This window comes from Drosophila sechellia, chromosome 3L (assembly GCF_004382195.2).
Source record: "Drosophila sechellia strain sech25 chromosome 3L, ASM438219v1, whole genome shotgun sequence".
NCBI lineage: Eukaryota > Metazoa > Arthropoda > Insecta > Diptera > Drosophilidae > Drosophila > Drosophila sechellia.
This window is the reverse complement of record NC_045951.1, coordinates 23,695,516-23,720,034: the sequence shown is the minus strand read 5'-3', so window position 1 is coordinate 23,720,034 and position 24,519 is coordinate 23,695,516. Positions and strand designations below refer to the sequence as shown.

General features: G+C 37.3%; 1 protein-coding gene across 5 annotated transcripts in view; it reads left to right on the top strand.

The window, feature by feature from the left end:
• LOC6620432 (synaptosomal-associated protein 25) overlaps window positions 1-24,519 on the top strand; it is a 93,684-nt gene that overhangs the window by 56,188 nt on the left and 12,977 nt on the right. For 3 of the 5 annotated variants that reach the window (XM_032718867.1, XM_032718869.1, XM_032718866.1), the window contains 2 exons: window positions 15,206-15,323; window positions 20,252-20,380. In XM_032718867.1, the coding sequence (XP_032574758.1) occupies window positions 15,206-15,323; window positions 20,252-20,380 (247 nt within the window). Of the gene's footprint in view, window positions 1-15,029; window positions 15,136-15,205; window positions 15,324-20,251; window positions 20,381-23,192; window positions 23,522-24,519 lie in introns of those variants that run through there. The other 2 variants (XM_032718870.1, XM_032718868.1) reach the window with 2 other exon arrangements.

The window sequence follows — 24,519 nt, the reverse complement described above, 5'->3', positions numbered from 1 at the left end:
ACAAAAAGTTCATAAGGATAAACTACAGAAATTTTTTACATTAAATATGTGCCGACCTCTTCTCCTCCATGCACCAGAAGCGACAGAGTTCACTGTCTTCAATGCCAATCTTATGCAAATGACTGCGAAGTCGGCAGTGCCCCGTAAGAAGGCCAGTTAAAATGCGCACGGTGTTTTTCCCGTGTGTCATTAAGGTCTTGAATCTTTTGTGGTTATATTCACGAAGGAGAATCTTAGACTGCCTAAGTCCTGGTAGGTGTTCCCAGAAGGACAGACGTTTTTCTTCCTCTATTGACTTAAGTAAGCCCAGTACTTTGTGGTGACCAACACGACAGAATGGTTCGGGCCCAATTAGAGGGTTCTCTGCCCCTTTCCTGGCTAGGTTGTCCGCTAGCTCATTTGCCGGGATGTTGTTGCGACCCGGGACCCACCTTATTGTGTGTTTGTTGACAGCTCCCAGTTTGTCTAGGGCTGTCCTCACTTCATTTACTAGCTTAGATGTTATCTTAGCTTTGCTGAGCGCGTTTATGGCTGCTTGAATATCAGACAGTATAGCAATGTCCTTGCCACGATAGTTCCTTTGCAGATTAAACTCCGCACAGCGTTCAATAGCACAGACTGGAGCTTGAAAAATGCTGATGTATCTGCCCATTGATTCGTGGTATTTTAACCTGGGGCCTACAACCCCCAGCCCAATTCCCTCGTCGGTGAGGGATCCGTGTGTATCCCTCAATTCTTATTAGGGTGGCTTTCCGTTTCATTTCAATGACGATATGAAGCGGCGTCACCTGCATTAGTACTTCTAGGGCTGCAGTGGGACAGGTACGCATTACTCCTGTCATGCATACGCAGGCCATTCTCTGCAGCTTATGGAGTTTTGCCTTAGTGGTTCTAAGGCGTGCTCTATCACCGCAGGCTATTACTCCATAGGTTAGTATGGGTCTGACTACCATGAGGTACAGCCATCTTATTATGCGTGGTGAGGTTCCCCACGATTTTCCAGTGTGCTCTGTGCACTTATCAATTGTGTTATCGACATGAGTTTTGAAGCTAAGTTTGGAGTCGAGGGTTATCCCAAGATACTCAACTTCTTTGCTGGCGTCTATGCGACATTCTGACAGGGTTATTGCCTTCATTCTCTATAGCTTGTACCTATTTGTGAAAGGAACAATAATAGTTTTGCTAGGACTTAGGCTCAGGCCTACTTCCTTGCCCCATTCGCTGGTCATATTGAGGCCAGGTTGTATGATATCGCAGAGTGTTTCCTCATATTTACCTCTGGCTATAATGACAATATCGTCAGCATAGCCTTGTATACCCCGCCAAAGTAAACCCCTCCACAGGAGTGGTGAGAGGACACCCCCTTGAGGGCAACGACTGTGGACGACTGTCCTCCTCTAGTGGCCATGTCACGCATTGATGCCAGTAGTGACTTCATCCATCTCTTTTTGCCGGAGATGCGTTGACAGCCGCATGGGAGATATTGTCGAAAGCACCCTGTATGTCTAAGAAGGCACATAACGCCACTTCCTTATGAGTCAGTGAATCCTTAATGCCCACCGTGTAGGCATGTTGCGTCCGTTGGAGCGGATGCTGACATCCACTAGCTTTTCCAACGTTTTTAGCAAAAACGATGTCAAGCTGATGGGTCTGAACGACTTCGGATCAGTGATGTCTTTCTTTCCAGCTTTTGGAATGAAGACCACTTTTGCTATACTCCAGGCAGTAGGTATGTGTCCTAAAGCTAGGCTGCTGATCAGTGTTTTCCTGATCGGCACTGCGAGCTGATTTAGCGCTCGTTGTAGCAGGATTGGCTGAATGCCATCTGGACCCGGAGATTTGTACGGCTGGAATGTACCAATTGCCCATCTTAATCTCTCCGTTGTTACTATTGATTTTGCTTTGGCTCAATCGGTAGCACGCAGTCTACTTTGTGCCGTTTGAAGCGTGCTTCCCGGAAAGCTCAAGTTTCTCCTTACTTCCTATAGTATAGGAGTTATCCTCCTTTCGTAGTGCCTGATTTGACTCTTGCACTCCTTTGGAAATTGTTCTGTGAAGTCTAGCGCCTTCACATGTGTTTACTATTGCCTCACAGAAGGTTCTATAATTCCGTCGTTTGGGTTTCCTGATCTCATGGTTATACATGGTCAGTTTATTCCGGTAGGCATCCCAGTTCCCTTCTCTTTTTGCTTTGTTAAAGAGACGCCTGGTCGCTTTCCGTAACTTCTCCAATTGGTCGTTCCACCATGAAGCATCTTTTTCCCTCTTGGCTCGGCCAACGGAGCAGTTTTCTCTAAACGCGTTTGGTAAGACACGAGTTAATGTCTTCTACGGCGGCCTCCAGTTCTAGAGTTGTACGGAGTTTCACGGTTACCCCAGTAACTGGATCTCGCAGTAAGGAGGCATTGAACCCTTCCCAGTTCGTATTCCTGGGATTGCGCCTAAGCTCGCTGCATTCTAGATTTAGTCCTATGTTAAAACGAATAATTCTGTGATCTGACACTGACTCCTCAGGAGATACGTGCCAGTCGCTTATATGCGATGCCACTGATCTGCTGGAAAGTGTAATGTCCAGAACCTCAGATCTTACCCTGGAAACAAATTTTTTTTTTTTTTTTTTTTTAATTTTTCGCACGGGTCCCACGGCCACACCTCCCGCCCAACCGACCGAGGGGCGCTGCCGTGTATCGTACGTCTCGATTCGCGAGAAGATATAGACGCGATATAAAAAATAGAATAGGAACGATGAAATGAATATAATGTGGAATAACTATGTTAAATATTAGTGTTAGTAGGATCTAATTATGTAATAGAAAAGATAAAATCGATTGCTTTAATAGCGGCAGAGAGTCAAGATTACAGATAATAGGATAAAGTCTATTATAGTCAGAACATAAAACTCTGTAAGGGTCATGCAACTCATAATTAGATCTACAATGATTTAAGATAAGGGGTATATAGTTTCAAGTGACTCTACTTGGAACCGAGAAGTTAAGCCGACTAATCAAGTCGGGACTCTCAACATCCCCACGAATAAGCTTACAAATAAAGACTGTTCCAAGCATAGTTCTACGGTTAGCTAGGGATGGTAAATTAATTAAAAGTAGTCTACTGGAATAAGGAGGTAATATATGGTTTGCATCCCAATTTAGGCGCCGCAAGGCAAAAAGTAAGAAGTTTTTTTGGACCGATTCAATGCGGTCCGAGTGGACTGCGTATTGTGGACTCCAAACAGGTGATCCGTACTCGAGAATCGGACGGACTAACGAAATAAATAAGGTTCTAGTCAAGTAAGGGTCTTCAAATTCCTTAGACCACCTTTTTATAAAACCAAGCACACCCCTGGCCTTATTGACAATAGATGAAATATGGTCAGAAAATTTTAGTTTTGGGTCCAGAAGAACACCAAGATCATCAACTCGTGTTATTCTGTCCAGAGAGCACCCACTTAGAGTGTAAGTCGTGCGTATTGGGTTGGCACAACAAAAGGTCATAACTTTACACTTGGAGCCATTTAACTCTAATAATGATAACATTATCACGGCACCATATTTGAAATAGGTCTAGATCGGATTGTAAGTCCAAATGGCAAGAAGTGTCCTTGTACTGGAGGCATAATTTAACATCGTCTGCGTACATAAGTACACGCGAATGTTTTATTATTAAGGGGAGGTCGTTAATGAATAAGGTAAAAAGAAGCGGACCAAGATGGCTCCCTTGTGGGACACCGGATGTGACTCGGAGAATAGAAGATAACGAATTTTTAAAGAGAACTTGTTGTGAATTGCTTGAAATCCAATTTAGAAGATCAACAGGGAAACCTATAAGATCAAGTTTTTTTATTAGAAGGTAATGATTAACAGAGTCAAATGCTTTACTAAAATCAGTGTAGATGACATCTGTTTGAAGATTATTTTTGAAACCCTCTATTACGAAAGAAGTTAGCTCCAAGAGGTTAGTGGTTGTAGATCTGCGTATCATAAAACCGTGTTGACACGGTGATATGATTGATCTACAAAGGTGCTGCAAATGAGGAGTGATAACATTTTCGAAAAGTTTTGGGATAGCCGACAATTTAGAGATTCCTCTGTAATTGCTTGCATCCAGTTTGCTACCTTTTTTGTGAAGAGGAATCACAAAGGACTCCTTCCATATATGAGGGAATTGTGAAGATTCCGAAGATAAGGTAAACAGTTTCAGTAAAGGCTTGCACAAGGCTTCCGCACAGAATCTGAGCACACAGCCAGGGATTCCATTGGGACCTGGCGAATGTCGGAACATTTCCGACATTTAGGATTTCTTGATTGTTATTCAAGATAAATTCTAAGAGTGACTCACCTCCTTGATTTACGTCGCTGCTGCCCCTTATCACGTGATGTGCATTTGCATGACATCCAATGATGATGGGTAAGTGCATAATGACCACTGTACTCCAGTACAGCTATAAAGAGTAGCAGCCAAAACATTGTAACACTAATAGGCATATAATCGGACTTCAATCCAAGTTTTATACGATACTCGATTTCTGAAGGCTCAGGTACAACCACATATATGAATACAGGAATGGCATAATCATATGAAGATTAAAATAGTTAGTGTTTAATTATTTAAAAAAAAAAATTTTATTTTATTTTATTTTTATTTTTTTTGATGATAAGCTTTTTCACTTATACTATTACACGACGCAGGTTTATTGCTTATCCTTAATTGGAAGCCGTTCTCGATCTTGTCCCGAATCAGACTGATCTTCTAATTCTTAATCCTGATGCAATCAACTTCTTATGAAATTTCTTGAACTTTCAAATATGTTTAGGATAAAAGCTTTATACTGAAATTATTTCACTGCATTGCGAAATTGAGATATGCTGACTGGTGCAGTTTGATTGAAGCGCAATAAATTGATCATGGCTTGGTCTCCAAGCGGAAGTTGTGTTTACTTTAAGGTTCGTTATTTATCGGGTGGCTAAGTGCTGACGACAAAAACACGGGCAAAGTAAATGCTGCTATGATTGGAGTTTGAAATTTGTCTATCAACTGGGGTATAGTGCTATTTTTACGGGTTGGATAACTCTCCCCCTTCTAAAATGACGCGCCTGCTACATTTTGAATTTCGTTTAAACGCTCACCTAATTCTGTTAAAAATTCTTTCTCAGTATTTGGTTTTTCTAGTTCTGGCCGTTTTGGTTTGGTTACATTCCTGATATTTTATTATTAATGTAGTAATAAAATACAAAATGATTAAAATTAATAATATTTATTTATTTATTTATTATGATTGATAGAATTGTTTTCAAAACTAGACTAACTTAGATAGTATAGCATTAGCTACGGGGCTTACAGCTATATTTATTTACAATTTTATTATATCTTAATTTAGTTAATATCTAATTTGCTAACTAATTGCTGGCTTGTTATGTACAGTTGCCTGTTTTGTTTTTAGATTTTGTGGTATAATTTGGTTTTTTTGAGGAAAAGTATGAGTTTTTGTATGTTATCTGGATTGGGCTTGCTAAGAAGGTCTAGAGGGTTGGTGTTGTTAAATATATCTTGTTTGGCTTGTAGGAGGACGGATGGGCAAGAGTTTAATATGTGGCTTATTGAAATATCTCCTTGGCAAAACGGACAAGTTGGTATTGAATTGGGATTTAGGTAGTGTTGGTGGGTTATGTTTGTGTGTCCTAGTCGAAGTCGTATTATTTTTATTTGGTCGAGTCTGGTCCAATTTGGGGGAGATTGTTTGAGGTAATCGCATGTGTGTAAGGTGTTCGTATTAATAGATTGGTACCATGGACTGCAGTTTATTATGTTTTCTTTATTTTTCGTCGCAAGGTCGGCTTTAAGCTGTTTTTTTTATATCTGTGGTATTTATGTTTGGGGTGAGGATAAGTGGCATATTGATTGCTGATTTTGCAGCTTGATCGGCTAGTTCATTTCCTTTTATTCCTGAATGGCCAGGAATCCCCACATTATTTTAATTTTGGTTGCATGTTGCGTTATTAGCGATCGTATTCTGCTGGGGTAAAAGTTGTTATTATTTGTATTTTGGATTGAATCTATTGCTGATGGAGAGTCGGAGCAGATTATAAATTTGCCTCTTCGGTTTTTAATAAGTTCTATTGCTTCTAGGATATTAATAATATAAATTAAATTGATATTTTCCAAGTGTATATTTTAATAAATGGGTTTAAAATATTAATGTTGTCAAGAGTAAGTTCTGAATTTTTGGATTTTATATAATACGAAATTTTCAGATTCTTAAAATGGTTAGTGGTTGTGACTCAAGTATTATGTTTTCTAAATTGGTGTTATTTATTATTTATTGTAGTTGTGCCGTTGAAGGTTCTTAAATATGACCCGTCTAAATGAGAATTGTTTACAATATTATTTACATTTATTAGAATGGCACCTTCTTGAATAATATCTATATTCTTATTTTTTTCTCGTATTTTAGTGCAAATTGATTTCTCTTCATTTAGTAAGCGGGTAAAACCGGTTTTATCTCTACTTAAAACACTAAAGTTATTAAAAAGTTCGTTCTGAATATAAGATATTTCATAGAAAGTATTTTCGCATTTTGCGACCTAATTACTTATTAGTAATTTTATATATTATGTGAAATGGATCTGTCATAATAAATTTCGCATTTACTTGTTATTACAGAGTATTTGATATAAATAATTAAAAGTTCTTTATTTAGTATTGTTATTGTTTTCAATTGAGTCATTTATTTTCTGTAATTTTAAAAGAAGGATAATATTTGTTAAAACTTAATATTGTCTTTGTGAATAATTCTGTTTCTACTATTGATTATCATTTTGTTAGGTAAGTTTTCCTGAACAACCTGTTTCTTATATCTACTTTTTAGTTTATTTCTTTTTTTTTATTATTTCTTTTCATAAACTACTTCCCCTACATGATATTCCTTTTCCTTACTTTATAATGTGTTTCTAACCTTTTTTGTTGAGTGTTCTTTAATATTTTTGAAATGTTTTTGTGTTCAATTTTATTATATTTTATTGATTTGTTGTAGATGAATGCTCTGATTCAATTCTTTTGCAGCTCTAATAATTATTTCTAAATAGTCAATGAGATTAAATGCTCCTTTATGCAATGAGCTAATTCTGTTAATGTTGAATGTGCTCTTTCAATTTGTCCGTTAGAGGTACTGTGTCTGGGGTCCGCGAAATATAGAGTTAAACCAAACCTTGGTGCAAAGGACTTAAATTGAGCAGAGGTGAAGCTTGGTTCATTATCAGTCATAATTACTTTGGCGTGAGGAAATTGTTGAAGTAATTCCATTACTTTATTCTCGATGTTTAGTTTATTTCGTATTTCTTTTACTACTAGGACCTTTGAATACGCGTCAATGCAAGTTAAGAAAATAAGATTTTGCGCGTAATAAATATCGAGTTATTTTTCTTCTTCTTTAGTTGAAGTGAGCTTCCCAATAGGAATTTTATGAATATGAATGAATGAATATGATAAAGATCTTCTAATGTGCAATGAATTCCTACCGTTATGTTTGGTGGTAGATATTCTCTTAATATTCCTACTAAATTTTCTGGTGTGTCATATTCGATTATATGTCGTGTCTTATCAAAAACTCTTAACGACTCATCTATACCTCCCCATTGTTAATATCAGTTGTTGCTGAAACTGATTTAATGGTTTACGGGTGTATTTTGATCTGAGCTTGATTGTTCTATATCGCTGTTTGTATTAATTATTGTTTTTTTTAATTATTTCTATAGCGATTACTCCATATAAATAATTTCTGATATTTTTAAGAGGCCAAACAATGGCTAAGAATTGTTTTTTATTCGTGGCATAAAGTTGTTCGGTTTTATTTAAAGTTTTAGACATTAAAGTAATTGGTTTATTATCCTGTGATAAAACCGCTACGATAGGTATGTACATCTGATGCGTCTCTCTCTAATGTTTTGTGGAGGCGGATACTTCATAATTGTAGAAATTTTTTTCCGGATCTGATTTAATTACATTGTGAGAAACAATATAAGCAAAAAATGCTGTTTCTAATTTACAGAATTTAGATTTTTCAAGAGATATTTTCATATTAGCTTGTAATAAAATATTAATTTTTTGAATTAGATCGGTATAATGTTGTTCAGTTGTATTTGAGAATATTATTATATCATCTAAATAAACATGGAAAGTTTTTCCTACTTGTTCTCGTAATATATCGTCCATTGCTCTTTGAAATATTCTAGATGCGTTTGATAACCCAAATGGCATACGTAAGAATTCCAATATCCCGTTGATAATAGAAAGGGCTGTTTTTTTCGATATCTGACTCTTTCATTAAGATTCCTGATTCCAAATCAATTATTGAGAAATATTTTGACTTTTCTGTGCGGTATTGTGTTTTCGTTTAGTTTTTTATAATCAATTACTAGTCGATGTTTTAGCGTTCCATCTTAATTTTGACCCTTTTTGGGCACCACTAAGACTGGTGAATAATAAGGGCTTCTTCTTGTTCTTTTAATTTGTTTCTTTAGCATTCTATCGATTTCATTATTAACGAAATCTTAGACTGACAGAGCATAAGGATATTTCTTGCTCTAAATTACCCTATCATTGTCAGTATTTATTTCTCCTCGAATATATATTCGAAAAGGGTGTTGCATATTTGTTTTAGATGGCTCCTTTTAAATTTTATTAATAATCTTATTTGCGAAATCTTTTATTTGATTTGGAATAATTATTAATTTTTTTTTCTTTGTCGGAAAATTCAACGTTGGCGTGCTCAGGATTCTTTGATCCTAAGCTATAACTTTCTATCGCTCATTACCGTTTTGGATTTAAATGCTTTTTGCTCATAAATGTCATTTTTATAATATTTTCTTTTAATTCATTTCTCATTTTTTCCTCAATTAAACACAAATCTTTTTTTCCTCATTGTGTTCGAGCAGTTTTTTATTTAATTATATTCCATAATACTCTTTTCTGCATCTATTTTAGCTACATATATGGTAATATTTTATAATTGAGTATCCATGAACTGTAGATACTCTCTTGTAAGTTGGCAATTCTTTTTTTTTTCATAAATTCCCAATTAATATTTTTAGTTGTTTTTTTTTTTTTTTTTTTTTTTTTTCTGTCAATTCTGGTTATATGAGGCATTCCTCTGTCGGGTTCTGATCTAAAAAATGATCCTCATCATTGTTATTCATTCTCATTTATTTCTGGGGTGGTTGCCTTACGGTCCCAGTTGCTTCTCTTTTTAATGCGGTTTGAGGTTCTGTTTTTTGTGCTGGGTATTGATCGTCTATTAGCTTTCAAAGCGAACGGTCGTGTTTTTTTTGCGCCCCGATTTTTATTTTGTGTTTGTCAAACCAGCCGTGGTTTTTGATAATCTTCTTTAATTATCATATATTTAAACATAATTATTAATGATACGTTCGCTTCGCGAGTGATTCTTTTGTGATTTGTGCAGTAGTTTAAACAAATATACAAAGTATTTTGCAATTTTCGTCTTTGTGTTTTGTTTACTCTCCCTTTTTGTGCGTTGTTCGCAGTGGTGTTTGTTGTTTTTGCATGCACATAAACTGCACTCTCTCTCTCTTTCGGTCTCTTACACAAAATCTAAACTTCTCAGCGTGCAGACTGCTTTAGTGCGGTTATTTTAACAGCTCGCTTAAAAGTTTTTGATCTTGTGTTTTCGTACACAGTGGTTTGATTTCAGATAAATATGGAAACAGTAAATGTTGTCTGCTTTTATAAAAATTGTTGCCAGGTTATAAAACCTGAGCAGCCAAAAATGACTACTAAGTGCGCTGGTTTTAATGGCCGTACAAGTGATGACCTAGCAAAGGGTAAAAATCAAAATTACTGTTGTGATGCTTGCCTTGTGGTTGCGAACGAGATGATCGTTACTCTCACGACTGTAGTTATTATTAGGACGATTTTCTTACCTTATGGGACTATCTACTTGCATTGGTTCTGGTGGGGGTTATGCCTTAGAATTGTTATTCAAATTACAATTATTATTTTGTCCAAAGTTCCCGTTTGTCGGCCAATTATTATTCTGAATGTTGTTCTGATTACTATTCCAATTATTATTCAATCTATTTCATATATTATTATGTTGCCTGGAATCTACTGGATTAAATCTTAAGTTGTTTTCCTTATTTCCTTTCATTCCTAAATCCATAATACCTATTTGCAAATTGGGCTCGAAAGTTGTTAGACTCTACTTCCTGACACTTTGCCAGAGCATTTGGCAAGTCTGTTGTCTGTTGGGTTCAGGGAAAAGAGTGTTTTTGAGATTGAACCGTTCAATCCGGAAATAAAAATTCTGAGAGCGTTGCTTCTAATGTTTTTTTTGTTTCTTTGGTTATTTCACTCTCCTTTCCATATTTATGAGTAATGCCATTTTTTTATTTATTTCGTTGTAGAATTCTGTAATACAAAGCGTCCCTGTCTAAGGATGCTTAATTCTGATTCGAGAATGTGGATTGGTCTTTTATAGTTGTAAATAAAATCCCATCTGGAAAGAATTGCTTAAAAGTATAAAAGGGTACCATGGTTAGTTAGAGCATCATGTGCTGCTCCCATGATTTTATTACGAAGAATTGTTAAATCGATAAAATATTGTTCGCTTTGAATTTTATATAGACTCATGGCAGTTTCTGCCGCTTATCTCCAGCCTACATATTGGGTTATTTCACCTGTGAACTTTGGTAAGGATTTAACACTTCTAGGGTAGTTTAGCATTTTATAGTTGGGTCAATTCTTTGTATTTTGTAATCCTCCACTACAGTTCTGCTAGCGTTTAACTGCCTTCTATCCCTTCCATTTTTCTGGTCACTTCACCCAAGTATACATTTATTAATTAATTCCATTGTCAGATTAGAGGCGCTAGATATCCCGCCTGCAGAAAACGTTGGTGCTGAACCTCCGGTTACAATTGTTAAATTTAAATTTTCAAAACTATTTATTACCTTTTCCAGATTGTTTTCTTTAATTGATTTTAAATTTTCAACTTTATAGTATTCCCTATATCTGCTCTTATTTTTTTTTAAATTTTTCTTTAAAGATTATTTTCTGCTCCCGACACTTTCCGTTGGAGTCTTCCTTCCGTTTAGTTGTGCTGATTACTTTCTGTTGGGGTCTTCCTTCAGCTTAATAGTCCTGATCATTTTGTATTTGGGTCCTCCTTCAATATTTTGTTTTTAGTTGTAGCGAGGGATTGCCCTCAGCTCTTCCTTCCTTATATTCTTGCAGAAAAAGAATCCAGCGAAGCACCCTGGTGCATAAATGCGTAGCAGTCTGTTACGAGTTTAAAATGAATGCCTAACAAAAACACCCTAAACTTAGATGACTGTCAATATTTCTAACACATAGCTGCTGTATTTACGCTGTGCATCTGTGGTCTTTTTTGACATAAACCATCGTCGACTTCTTCTATAATAGAACCAATCAATTGACGCCTCTGTATGCACTTCCGTCTCGAAAGTCTGATTAAAAATATTAGGGTTCTCAGTTAGTAACTTTTTTAAAATATTAACTGTATTTTCTTCGTCCAAACCAAATTTAAATTTTGCGCTTTTCATTGTCAACTCAGTTATAGGTCTAGCTATTCCTGCGTAATTTGGTATAAACTTTCTGAAATAGCCCGTCAGGCCAAAAGAACGTTCTTTTTGAAGAACGTCTTGACCTTGGATACAGCTTCGATTTTCTCGGGAGAGGGTAAAGTAAAGTAAAGTAAAGAGATTTTCTATAACGTGGCCCAGAAATTGAACGCGCGTCTTCAGAAAATTACATTTCTTCAAGTTGAGTTGTATGCCATATTCTTTGCACGTGGCAATAACTTCCTTCAAATTTTGTACAGCGTCTTTTTCAGTCTAAGCGGTGAAAATAATATCATCTACATAGGGGAATGCAATTCCTCTGCGGGACAGATCCCGAAATATTGCAATGACGTGGCAAAATATTCTCGCCTGGCGAATTTGAAAATCCAAAGGGTATTTCGAAAAACTGATATTGTCCTCGGTGTATCACAAACGACGTATATTTATTCCTGGATTCAGCAACTGGTACGTGGAAAATGCGTTTTTCATATTGATTGTACTGAAAAATCTAACAAATCTAACTCTTCATCAATCAGAATTTTTTGTTTAAATTGTCCAAGTGGTTTTATTATATTGGAGTCGCGGTTACTTCCGAATCCAATTAGAACGACATTGCAGCTTTCCAGCTTCAGCTTGCCAATATCACAATAAAAATCTTCCCGTATGATATTGAACTTACTGTCCATATTGAATAACGCCGTACACTTTTTATCATACCCGTTACTCGTAGAGTAAAAGGGTATACTAGATTCGTTGAAAAGTATGTAACAGGCAGAAGGAATCGTTTCTATATAAAGTATATATATGTGGGATGAGAGATATTTGATCTAACAAGGATCGCCGCACCTCCGTGATGTCTGTCATCCGGGTGGTTGACAGTTTGTTGGGTAAAGCCCCCTGAAGTTGGACCGGGGCGAGAAGTGGGTCTCTGACAACAGCGATGATCTCATTGGTCTTCGAGGAGGCCCCATTTGAATTCCATGCTGCTATCTTAAGAGGACACATTTTTAAATGCAGAGGCCGAAGGGCGGGTCTGCAGAAGTAGTTGCATCAACGTTTCCACTAACGAGAACATTCGGTCAAGCCTAGAAAAAAGATGTTCCGGTTTGGAGCCCAGGTTGGTAGTTACATTAGGAGCTGTAGCGGCAGGCGAATGAATTGGATGAACAGCAGGCTGGTTGCATCTGACAACGGTCGCAAAAGACGGCCTTCCAGCGCCATGGGCAAGGGATCCGTTTATAGGACCAGAAGCGGTAGCCTTCATTCTGTAGGCATGCGATGATGTCCTCCGCTGAAACTCCATGGTGTTTGTTACGCAATACGATTTTGTATGGTCGGTCCTCGGGGAGCTGGTGATGATAAAATGCCGAGCCACCTACCTATAGGTATCCGAGGTGTTGCACTGAACAGCGCAGGTTCCCGAATTCAGTGCCTAGATGGTGTAGGAATCTTATACAAGGGCGTCCAGTTCGCTGTGATTCCTCTTCACAAAAAAGGTAGCAAACTGGATGCAAGCAATTACAGAGGAATCTCTAAATTGTCGGCTATCCTAAAACTTTTTTAAAATGTTATCACTCCTCATTTGCAGCACCTTTGTAGATCAATTATATTACCGTGTCTGCACGGATTTACTTATGTACGCAAACGATTTTAAATTATGCCTCCAGCACAAAGACATTTCGCACCATTTGGACTTACAATCCGATCTTGACAGCTTTACAATATGGTGCCGTGATACCGTATTAAACTTAAATGGCTCCAAGTGTAAAGTTATGACCTTTTGTCGTGTCAATCCAATACGCACGACTTACACTCTAAGTGGGTGCCTTTTTGACAGAATAATCTTGATAATCTTGGTGTTCTTCTGGACCCTAAACTAAAATTTTCTGACCATATTTCGACTATTGTCAATAAGGCCAGGGGTGTTCTTGTTTTTATAAAAAGGTGATCTACAAAATTTGATGATCCTTACATTTTTAAAACCTTATTTATTTCGTTAGTGAGTCCGATTCGTGACTATGGATGACCTGTTTGGAGTCCACAATACGCAGTCCACTCGGACCGCATTGAATCGGTCCAAAAAAAATTCTTACTTTCTGCCTTGCGGCGCCTAAATTGGGATGCAAACCATATATTACCTCCTTATTCCAGTAGACTATTTTAATTAATTTACCGTCCCTAGCTAACCGTAGAACTATGCTTGGAACAGTCTTTATGTGTAAGCTTATTCGTGGTGATGTTGAGAGTCCCGACTTGATTAGCCGGCTTTACTTTTTGGTTCCAAGTGGATTCACCTCTTATCTTAAATCATTGTATATCTAACTATAAATTGCATGACCCTTACAGAGTATTATGTTCTGACTATAATAGACCTAATCCTATTTTCTGTAATCTTGACTCTCTGCCGAGCTCTTAAAGCAATCAATTTTAACTTTTTTAGTACATAATTAGATCCGACTAACACTAATATTTATTAGAGTTACCTAACATTATGTTCGTTTCCTCGTCTCTGTTCTCTTTTCTATATCGCGTCTATCTTCTCGCCGTTAGATACACGGCAGCGCCCCTCGGTCGGTTGGGCGGGAGGTGTGGCCGTGGGACCCATGCGAAAAAAAATTAATGTGCAATATAATTTATATAATAATATAATTATTATATAATATTTATATTAATTTTTGCTCCTTTTTATTTCTAAAGTGAGAGGTTTTGCTATTTTTGCAATATTTGGAATAAAGTTGCGGTAATATCCGCATAAGCCTAAGAATGATTTAATTTCTTTGGGGCCTTTTGGAATGGGAAATGTTTCAATAGCTTTTAATTTCTCTTTATTGTGTCGAATACCATCTGGACATATAGTGACGCAGCTCAAGTGTGACCTTTCTTAAAGCGTGGGCACAGGTTTTTTAAATTAAATTTTTTTAATGGCTTTCATCGATAACTTTTTTTTGGGAGATGGGCATACGAAATGTGTATGTTTTTAAAGGTGGGCAAAAGAAAAAAACAAATAGCTATGGTCGGTCAAACTTTTTTTATTGATAATCTTTGTTTTAAAAGATGGACAAATGATTCATTATCTGAGTACACAGAGATTATCTTAAATATCTAATATTTTCTGAAGTATAGCTGTTTTGAAAAATCAAAGAGGCAAACGTGGAAAAAGTAAACTTGTTGATTTTCGAAAATTTTCAAAATATCATAACTTGAAAAATAGTCGTTGGCATAAAATACTAATTGTTGGAAAAACATGTCAAACGATACGCAAACTATTCCAGCAATTAGTGAAAAAGGTGTTAGTTCTGTTGTCTTGAAAACAGGTTTATTAGCTGTTTACTGTTGATTGCAAGCAGCTATTTCTGCTTTCTCCTGAATTCAAAACAAGTAATTGCAAATATAAAATGCATTTTATCACGTTTATTGGTTTTGCCTAAAAAATAAGTCAACTGTTTGAGCAGCATGAAACGAAACAATGTTGCAAGAACCAGAGCACCTAAAAATGAAATCAAATCGAATTCGAAAAAAAATACGATAACCGGAGCATGCCTAAGTACTTAGAAAAATAAAATATTTCACAATCTATTTATCTTATAAATAATTATATATTTATTTTTTTTTAGAACAACTGGATCGTATTGAAGAAGGAATGGATCAAATTAATGCAGATATGAGAGAAGCAGAAAAAAATTTAAGTGGAATGGAAAAATGTTGCGGCATTTGTGTTCTTCCGTGCAATAAGTTTGTATATTTTATATTTATATCTATTGAATATAGTGATATATATATATATATATATATATATATTTTTTTTTATGGAGAAGAAAAGTGTATAAAATGTCCCCAACAAACCACCTTGTTTGTTAAAGTCAAAGATATTTGTAAGACAAGATTTTGGTTAACTTTTAAAATAAAAATTTTGGTCGGTTTGTCTGTTTCTGCTACAAAACGATATTTTAAAATCCTAAAATGTTATGTTTCTTCTAAGCAGCGCAGTATGAGAAACTTCAGTTCTATAATATTTTGTAAAACCCACTAGTTTTGCGGGAAAACAGCAACAAATAGCTCAATTTCATACGCCCATAACTTCAGAGCACCCCAGGTCTGTTGATGAGTAGTTTTCAGAATTTCATGTTAGCTACCTAAGGTAGGACTTATACAAATTCAAATTCTAACTCAGCAAATGTTAACGTATTTTATTTAGATCGTTCTTACAAAGGTTCTATGTTCCCATTGGCGTAAATACATACATAAAAATTCCCGTTTACTGTAGGAGTCACGAGTAAACAAATTATTTTGTTTTACCTACATACGGTTTCCCTCTTAATAGATTGATGAGTTAAAAACTTTTCTCTCGCTTTCACCTCAATATAATATTTGGAATATTATTATACTTTTGCTTCTTTTCCTGCCAATTTATATCAATAATTAAACATATTTAATTATTTTAAAATGTTTTACTGCAATGGGCTCCATTTACACATTTTACTCTTAGAGTATAAAACGTATGTTACTGCTAGAAGGAAACGTTTCCGACCCTATATTTATATATAATTATATATATAATATTAAACAGGACCAAAATAGTTAAGACAAACAATCTCAAAGAATTCTATGGCCCCAATCTGAAATTATCGTGGATGCCAGCAGGACGGAAACAGGAGAAATAGCCAGCTGTAAGCAGCAGTAAAAGAAAAAAAAGCAAAAAGGCAGTACAAATTTGTCAATATTAATGGATCAAATTTTTAGATACTAAAATCTTAGGATGAGGTTCGAACTATCTTTCCAACATTCCTTAACTGCAATACTGCAATATACTAGATTCGTTGAAAAGTATGTAACAGGGAGAAGGAAGCGTTGATCAGGATCAAAAGCCGAATCGACCTAGCCATGTCCGTCTGTCCGTCCGTATGAACGAGATCTCATTATCTATTAAAGCTAGAAGGATGAGATTCAGCACACAGATTCTAGAAACAAACAAGTTTTGTTTGCAAGTTTGTTGCCCCATGTTGCCGCGCCCACTCTAACGCCCACAAGCCGCACAAAGCAACCACGCCACGCCCTATAAACATAAAATGGTAATGTGCCTTTTCGCTGCAAAACTATTTGATTTCCTAATGTGAAATGGAAATGGAAATTGATTGCTTTTCACGCGGCCAATTTTACGTCGCATGTTCCCATTTCGGAAAAGACGAAAAATGTTGTATATCATTCTGGGTTGCATTATATGAGTCAACAAACTTGCGATGTGTCTATGTCCCTTGAATCTGTATGCTTAATGTCACCCTTCTATCTTTTATAGTTTTTGGGAGCTCGACGTTCATTCGAACGGACAGACGGCCAGTACGACTCGGCTATTGATGGTGACCAAGAATATTAATATGGCCGGGAGCGCTTTATTCTGCCTGTTACATACATTCGAACGGATCTAGTATACCCGTTTACTCTACGAGTACCGGGTATAAATATGTGAGACTTCCTTGTTAAAATATCAATCTGCTAATTGCAGACCAACTTTTTTAATTTAACATAAACATAACTCGTATGCGCTTTTTGGCCGTCGCCGCCGACGTACTAGGCCAAATAGCCAGTTCGGGCCAAAAAAAGGCAAGGACTCGGATGTAATGCTAACGTATTTAGCGGTGCCGATTTATAGTTTACTTGCCGATCGGGAACAGAGGAATAGGGGAACTGACCTTAAAACGTAAAGCCACGCCACCGGCGTACTAGGCTAAGCAGCCAGGTCGATTGAGATGATCGAGTATTTATGGCTTATGATAACTATTTTTAGGCGTGCGATATTTTAGTTTCTTTGGCCGACGCAGAGAATTCGGAAAAATCTTGTCCGATCGTCAAGCTCCGCGGGTAGAGGGTCATGGGTCAACAAACTGCGCTGTGACTTTGTCTCTAGAATCCGTATGCTAAATCTCAACCTTCAAGCTTTTATAGTTCTTAAAATCTCGACGTTCATACGGATATGGCTAAATCGACTCGGCTATTGATACTGATCAAGAATCCGTCTGTTACATACTTTTCAACGAATCTAGTATACACTTTTACTCTACGAGTAACGGTAAAATATGATTTATGTAAGTGGAATTCTAAATATTATCACTTCTAATAATAAAGATATAAATGAAAATAATATTGTTGAGTTGATCAAGTAATTTCGAATTTAAAGTGAAAAATTTGTACCTTCAAAAGCCTGTGATTTGCAAAGTTTGCTTTCTGTTTTGATAATCAAATACCCGATACGGTGAAAGATTAATTAATTAAATTATTAAATTAAATTAATTTATTAAGAAACAGTAATACCACTAAGTTTTCTGATCGTGAAGATGAATTAATAAGCTCGCACACAAAAAACAAAATTTCTGACAAAATGACTCAACAAGGCGTAATTAAAGCCATGGACACTGACATTCGCCTGGCGCTTGAGACACAAGCGAAACAACTACAAGACATTTTTGATAAAAAAAAAAAATAACGATATGGTTAGTGTTTTCCGCGGTGAGTTAGATAGAAGTGACATAAAGAAAAAACAAATTGTTGAATACCAAAGGGTAAAAGCTTTTCAGTGCGAAAAACCTTTGGACTTACTGATATATTTGCCAGATTTTTGTGGCGAACAAGACGAATATGTCGCATGGCGGCAACATTCGCTTACGAAGTCTTTGATTATGATGACAGTTCAATACACTTCAATGCCCATGGTATTATAAGAAATAAGATCAATGGCACGGCCAGTGCAACTTTATCATCTTATAATACTTTGTTAAATTTCAAAGCCAGACTATACTTTATTTATGCTGACAAACTGTCAGTACGCGTTATTTTACAGAAGCTCGTTACTATTAGACAATGATTTAATAAATTACCTGTATGGTGTGAGAAACCGCAACATCTATACAGATCATCAACCGCTGACATATGATGTGTCCGATAAGAAAATAAAACGCTGGAAAGCCTTTATTGACGACCATAATGCGAACATAATTTACAAACCTGGTAGGGAGTATTATGTAACCGATAAATTGTCACGATAAAACGTGAATGCCTTAGAACAGCTTCTATTCGCAATATTCCGACATTGCTACAGTCCATAGAGAAGAATCCCTGACCTACAGTATATACTATATACTGACAACTCAGTAAACTACTTCAGGAATCAGATAATTATTGAGAAATCTGATTCCCCATCTGTTAGAATCTTCGTGCTATTTCAGAGTAGCACAAGGCATCTTATTGGAATCTCTGAACGGAGCACTCTTCTCCAAACACCAAAAGACGTAGTAAATTCTGGGGTCGTCAATGGAATCCATTGCGAACTACCGATCCTTGCTTTTATACAACACACACTGATCGAACCCTTCCCGTCACCAAGATTTCGAACAACATTGGTAACTGACAGTTAAATCGGAAAAAAGGAAAATAATAACGGCAGAACATAACCGCGCCCACCGAGCGGCACAGAATAATGTTAAGCAAATAATGCGTGACTATTTTTTCCTACCGTTTCCAAATTAACAGCAGAAATCGTTGCAAATTGTAAAGTCGGCTCGAGGGCTAAGTATGACCGACATCAGAGAAAACAGATGTTGGGCGAGACGCCAATCCCCACATAAGCCGAAGAGCGTTTACACATTAATGTATTTTCTACAGATCAAAAATACTTTCTAATCCATGTTGACCTAAAGACCCATATGAATCTGCGGAGTCACATTGACAGCCGTCATGATTTGCCTGGTACAGGTACGAAAAATCCAATAACGCTAGGAAAACGGAGAACGCACTTCACTTCGCTAAGAGAGAAGTTAACACAAGCTAAGCTGAATCGGGTCAGCCGAATGCGCGTGAGTTATCGGTTGTTGGCCTCGATCTCGGTTCCAGGCTGAGATTTCCAGTATTTTTCCTTTAGGTTTTTGAGCTGTTTGATCGGAACACGACCGTGCCTGTCTTCTGTCTAAATCGGATTGCTAGATGTATTGAAAGATTCTGTTCAGTTAAATGTTTACAAGAGTTCTGTTGACGACATGTATCTGCGAAAGTGCTGTGTCGGCCGTTCTGGTTTCTTTTACGAGAGCTGTCGCAATCGACATTCTGTCTAAACGCGGTGTCAGCATTGCAACTAAGTAGTGCCATTAGCATTGCAACAAAGTATTACCACAGAGTTAGTTTCGTGGGGGCAATGAACCTCTTGTCGGCTTGGCGGCTGGTACCGAATTGTATATACCCTGTATAGCAGATTCGGAAACTCGGGCATTAAAGTTGCGACACACAACGGCGGAGTAACGGAGTAAAGCAGCCGGCGAAGAAGGCACACACGGCACGAGTGGCATGGTCAGCGTTCTGCCGGGACGCTGCCGGGCATCCATAGCTTTGGTTAGGCTTCTAACTGTAAGCTTATGTTAGTTTTAAGGGTACCATAATTAAGTCGAAACGGATCATATTTAAGTTCAAAGAACTCAAATACTTCTTTGTTGATTTATATATGTATATTTTTTAAAATTCCGATCGTTTTTATGACGGCTACTTACTTTGGAGTTTTTATTTAAATTTCTGCGAAATCTTTCGATCAGAATTACATTTGTCAAATCAAGAATTTCACATAATTTATAAGTTTAACAAAAGAAATATTTTAACCAAAAATAAATGTTTTATACTTTTAGAAGTCAATCATTCAAAGAAGATGATGGGACCTGGAAAGGCAATGATGATGGAAAAGTTGTAAATAATCAGCCACAGAGAGTGATGGATGATAGAAATGGCATGATGGCGCAAGCGGGTTATATTGGAAGGTAAGTTTACTTGTGAATGCCTAAGCGCGAGTAAGCAGAACGCTAAGCCAATTGTGCATGCTCTCGAGTAGAAAATATAGAGACCGCTAGAGACTTGGCAGCACATAAACAAATGATTTTAAGAACTGCTGCAAGATCCTACATTATCCTCCCTTTGGAAGCGTAGCTTTCAACAGCATCCTCAACAGTTTGCTTCGTCGGCCCTGTTGCTATAAGATCCTTCGTACGATGATTTTTCAAGCAAAACTCTTCGGAGAAATTCCAGTACTGGCCTCTCGTTGATGCCATAGGTTGCCAATCACTAGAATTTCGGGATGCATTTGGTAATATTTTAGATAGTGTTAAGGATCAGCCTCTCCATAATTTTTCCAGGGAGTAGACTGTTGGGCCTTTTAGAGTCAACGTCTATCGGTGGTCTTTCGGGCTTACAAATCATTATTATGCTCTTCGATTTCCCAGATTTCAGAATGTATCCCAAAACAAGAATACTGTTGAATATTGAATATAACTATGTACATAGCGACCATCCCGGTAGCAATTCGAGTACTTGCTGGCCGTGCAAGCACTCACCCTTGCTGAGGAGCGAGATCTACCTAAAATCTATACTGATCTCTGGGTCACAGCACCCGAGTTTTGCGAAACCAGCACCGTAACTCAAACCTCGAGCACGAAGGCTCTACCCTATATGGGTACCAACTACTCGCATCACGGGGGCTTACCTCAATGAGTGGTCTTGGATTTGCTCCAAGTTAGAGGAACCTATTGCTGTATTAGTCGCCTCTTACTACAAGCAACAGCGGACTGTGGTCGTTCTTCTCCAGCGGGTACGACGATTTAGCTTGTATATTACCGCTAATAACTTAGCAGCCAACTCAAGCGGGGGAGCTCCACCAAGTACCTGCAGTGCCACTGTGGACACTGTTCGGCATACCGAAAGGCATTCAACCAGGTTTAGCCCCTGGCAGGAGGCTAGTAGCCTCTGGGCATCTACTGCTTCCGCTGTGTCATACCATAACGGGGCACCAAACAGCACACAAGGTGCCATGAGTCCGTCATATATGGTCCGCCTGGCTCGAGGACTGAAGCCCCAGTCGGCTCAAAGCACACGCGCACATGGTCCAACGACTCCGGTCATCGTCCTTGGCGAAATCCAAACTGCCATCTGCAGCCTTCCGGAAGAACTCCTCTCACACGATTCAACATGATGGCTTTGAGCACCTTACCAAAGACTGGTAGCAAGCATATTCTTTTAAATGAGGAGGGCTTACACTTGTCCTTCTCTTGTCCTTTGAGCATCGAGACAACTAGTGGGCACTTCCACTCGGCGGGAAAGTATCCCAATCGGATGCATCGGGAAAACAACGAAGATAGGTGCTCAGGTATGGCGCGCCAAACTGCCTTGCAGATTGATGCCGTCCAAGACGGGAGAGCGCCTGCTCTTCAACCGGGCAACACATACATCAACCTCGAATACTTCGAGGGCCGGTAGGACTTCCTCCGCGATGGCAGTCGGTGCTTCGGATTCCGCAACTCGGAAGAAATTGCGGAGGAGCACTCGTGTACAGTCACTCCAATCAGTGATCAACTCTCCATTCACACGGTGGCACCCAATCTCCGTGCATTTTCTGCAGCCTTATGCAGGTTTACGCCTTGGGAAAGGTGTGAGGATAGGTAATGAGGGCTGTAACTCAACTTTTCGTTTCCTGTAGGCACTGCAATCATGTGCTTGTAATGGGCATTTCGCTTTCGGTGTTTTATTGGCCTGAGATTACAGTGTTGTTGGCAGGACATTGAAATATGGCGACGTTAAGCAATTGGTAACAGCCGCGGTTGTACAGCCGTTGTATTTAGGAGTACAGTTGAAACTGAACTGGGGACTGCAAGTTCTGTTGGCATTCTTACCAGGCTGTCTGGCAGAGGTGGGAGCGTATTTCTTTTGGGTCTGCACCAGCTAATTTCCTTATTTCTTCAAATTCACAAGTCCATTGCCGGGTCTCGATTGAGAAAATTAATCCTCCAATGTATCAAATTATACTGTAATTAATTGATGTTTTCTATCCGAAGTCTGCAAGGAAATTTGTAACAGCCTCCTGCTTCCGTAGCGCGCAGAGCGAGGGGTAAAAGCCACACAGCTTAGCACCGGCTTATTGCTAATATGTTTTGCGAGTCGAATCCGTCACTGCAGAGCAGTGACCAATGGATGATGGCTATTTCAGTTTTGCACGTCGATGACACTAGTGTTATTTAAAGGAGCCTCTCTTCAACATATGCGCCACAGTTATGCTCGCAAATGAATTAATTTAAAAAAAAAATTGAAGAGTTTGAACTATCCAGATTTTTTATTCCGAGCACTACAAGATTTAATTTTATTAATTGAAATATCTTGTTCAAAATCTCAAATATGTTTTTAATAGTGTCTCCATTTAGAAATACTGTGTATTCTATCATGCAATCCCTTATAATTACAATTATAATTTGTTGGAAATGTTGATCAAGATCTTGTAAGTCTATGATATGATTTGAACGGGAGCTTTGTGCTCTGCTATTAAAGCATAATAATATTAGCATTATTTTTGACTTCTCTGTCTGATGCATTTTAATATTTATTCGTGAACATATTTTGTCGCTCCCTTGATTCCAGATACTTCTCGCCGCAAATAGAACATAAGAGCTTAGTTCTGAGCTTAGATTACTTACTTTTCCAGTAATTTTTCCTTTTTTATTCGAGGAGTACTCCTTACCATGCTCATACGTTTAAAAGCAATAGCTGCAGTTGTAGCTTTATTCTCTAAGTTGTCTAATTTTTTTTCAGTATTTTCTTTTTTTTCAGTATTCAGTAAAGTGGTGAACATAATTTAAGAAACATCACTTTTCAGAGTGCTTATCAAATTTATATGACAAGAGCTCAAGTCGCACCTTATTTTTGCCTCCGTGTTGACATCGAAACTTGGAGATACGCTGAACTTGTTTGTAAAATGTGGCCACTCAGAGGTCGGTGTGGCCAGCCAAGAAGGGCTTTTCCACCACAGTCGATGATCCAGAAGCTTTGTCGGATGAAGGTGTTCCAACGTCGTGGCGGATCTAAAAGCCAGTGTAGCACAATTTCTTATTATTTCAAAATAAATTTCAAAAATGACTTTACGGTAGAATATTTGTCATTAGAGTATTCAGCTTGCGACGTGTGAAAAATTAATAAGGCAATGATTGTTGAGTGCTTGTGTCCGCACAATGTGCCTTAAGATATGACTTTTGTTTTCATATTTTTATTTATTTTAAAAATTTTCATTTTCTCCTACGTATTATTTTTATGAATTTTTATGTTTTAAATTACAGTAGTTATAATAATTTTCTTTGTATTTGCTTTAATTATTTGGTATATTTATTTAATATGATGGATGTAAATGATCCATTTTTATTATTTAAAATGCGCACTATATTCAGTTGTTTTTCAGTTTCATTTTTTTTTTGTCTATTCCAATTTGATATTTTTAAAAAGTGCCAATTTTGGGTGTGAAGAAAAGCGCGCCAATTTTTTTGTTTTTTCTTTTAATTTCTCTTAGCCCGTTTGCTTAAAGTTGACTATAGACAGAGCTCCTCGATTTTTTTATATTTTGGGATATAATCGATTTTACATTCAACTAAAGTAGTTTTATTGCAGTAGTAAAGTACGATAATATAAGCGCAAATAGTAATTGCCATAGTGTTTACGTATTTTCGTAATTTTACGCGCTTATACAACGTGCTGCTTCTTTTCGACAAAGGTTTGAATTGAAATTTATAAATTGTAAGTGAAAAAAACATTTTAAACATAAATATGTAGACGGTAGCTAATTCGAGCGGCGATTTTAACAAGCGAATTTAAAAAACTTTCAAATTATAATAGTCAGGATTTTTTTTTTATTATTTTTTTTTTTTAAATTATTATTTTATTTCATCATATTGCTACGAAATTGGCCAAAACTCCCCAAATATGTAAATTCGTTTCTTGGATCAGAATTGATTTCGACCCGAAAATTGTCTCCTAGCCCAACACGCATACATAAACACGTTCTCGTCTATTGTTTTTACTCACACAAACAAGCAAATTTTTTGATTTCTTACGCTCTCAGCGTAAGCGAGCGGACAGAGAGCAATTTTGG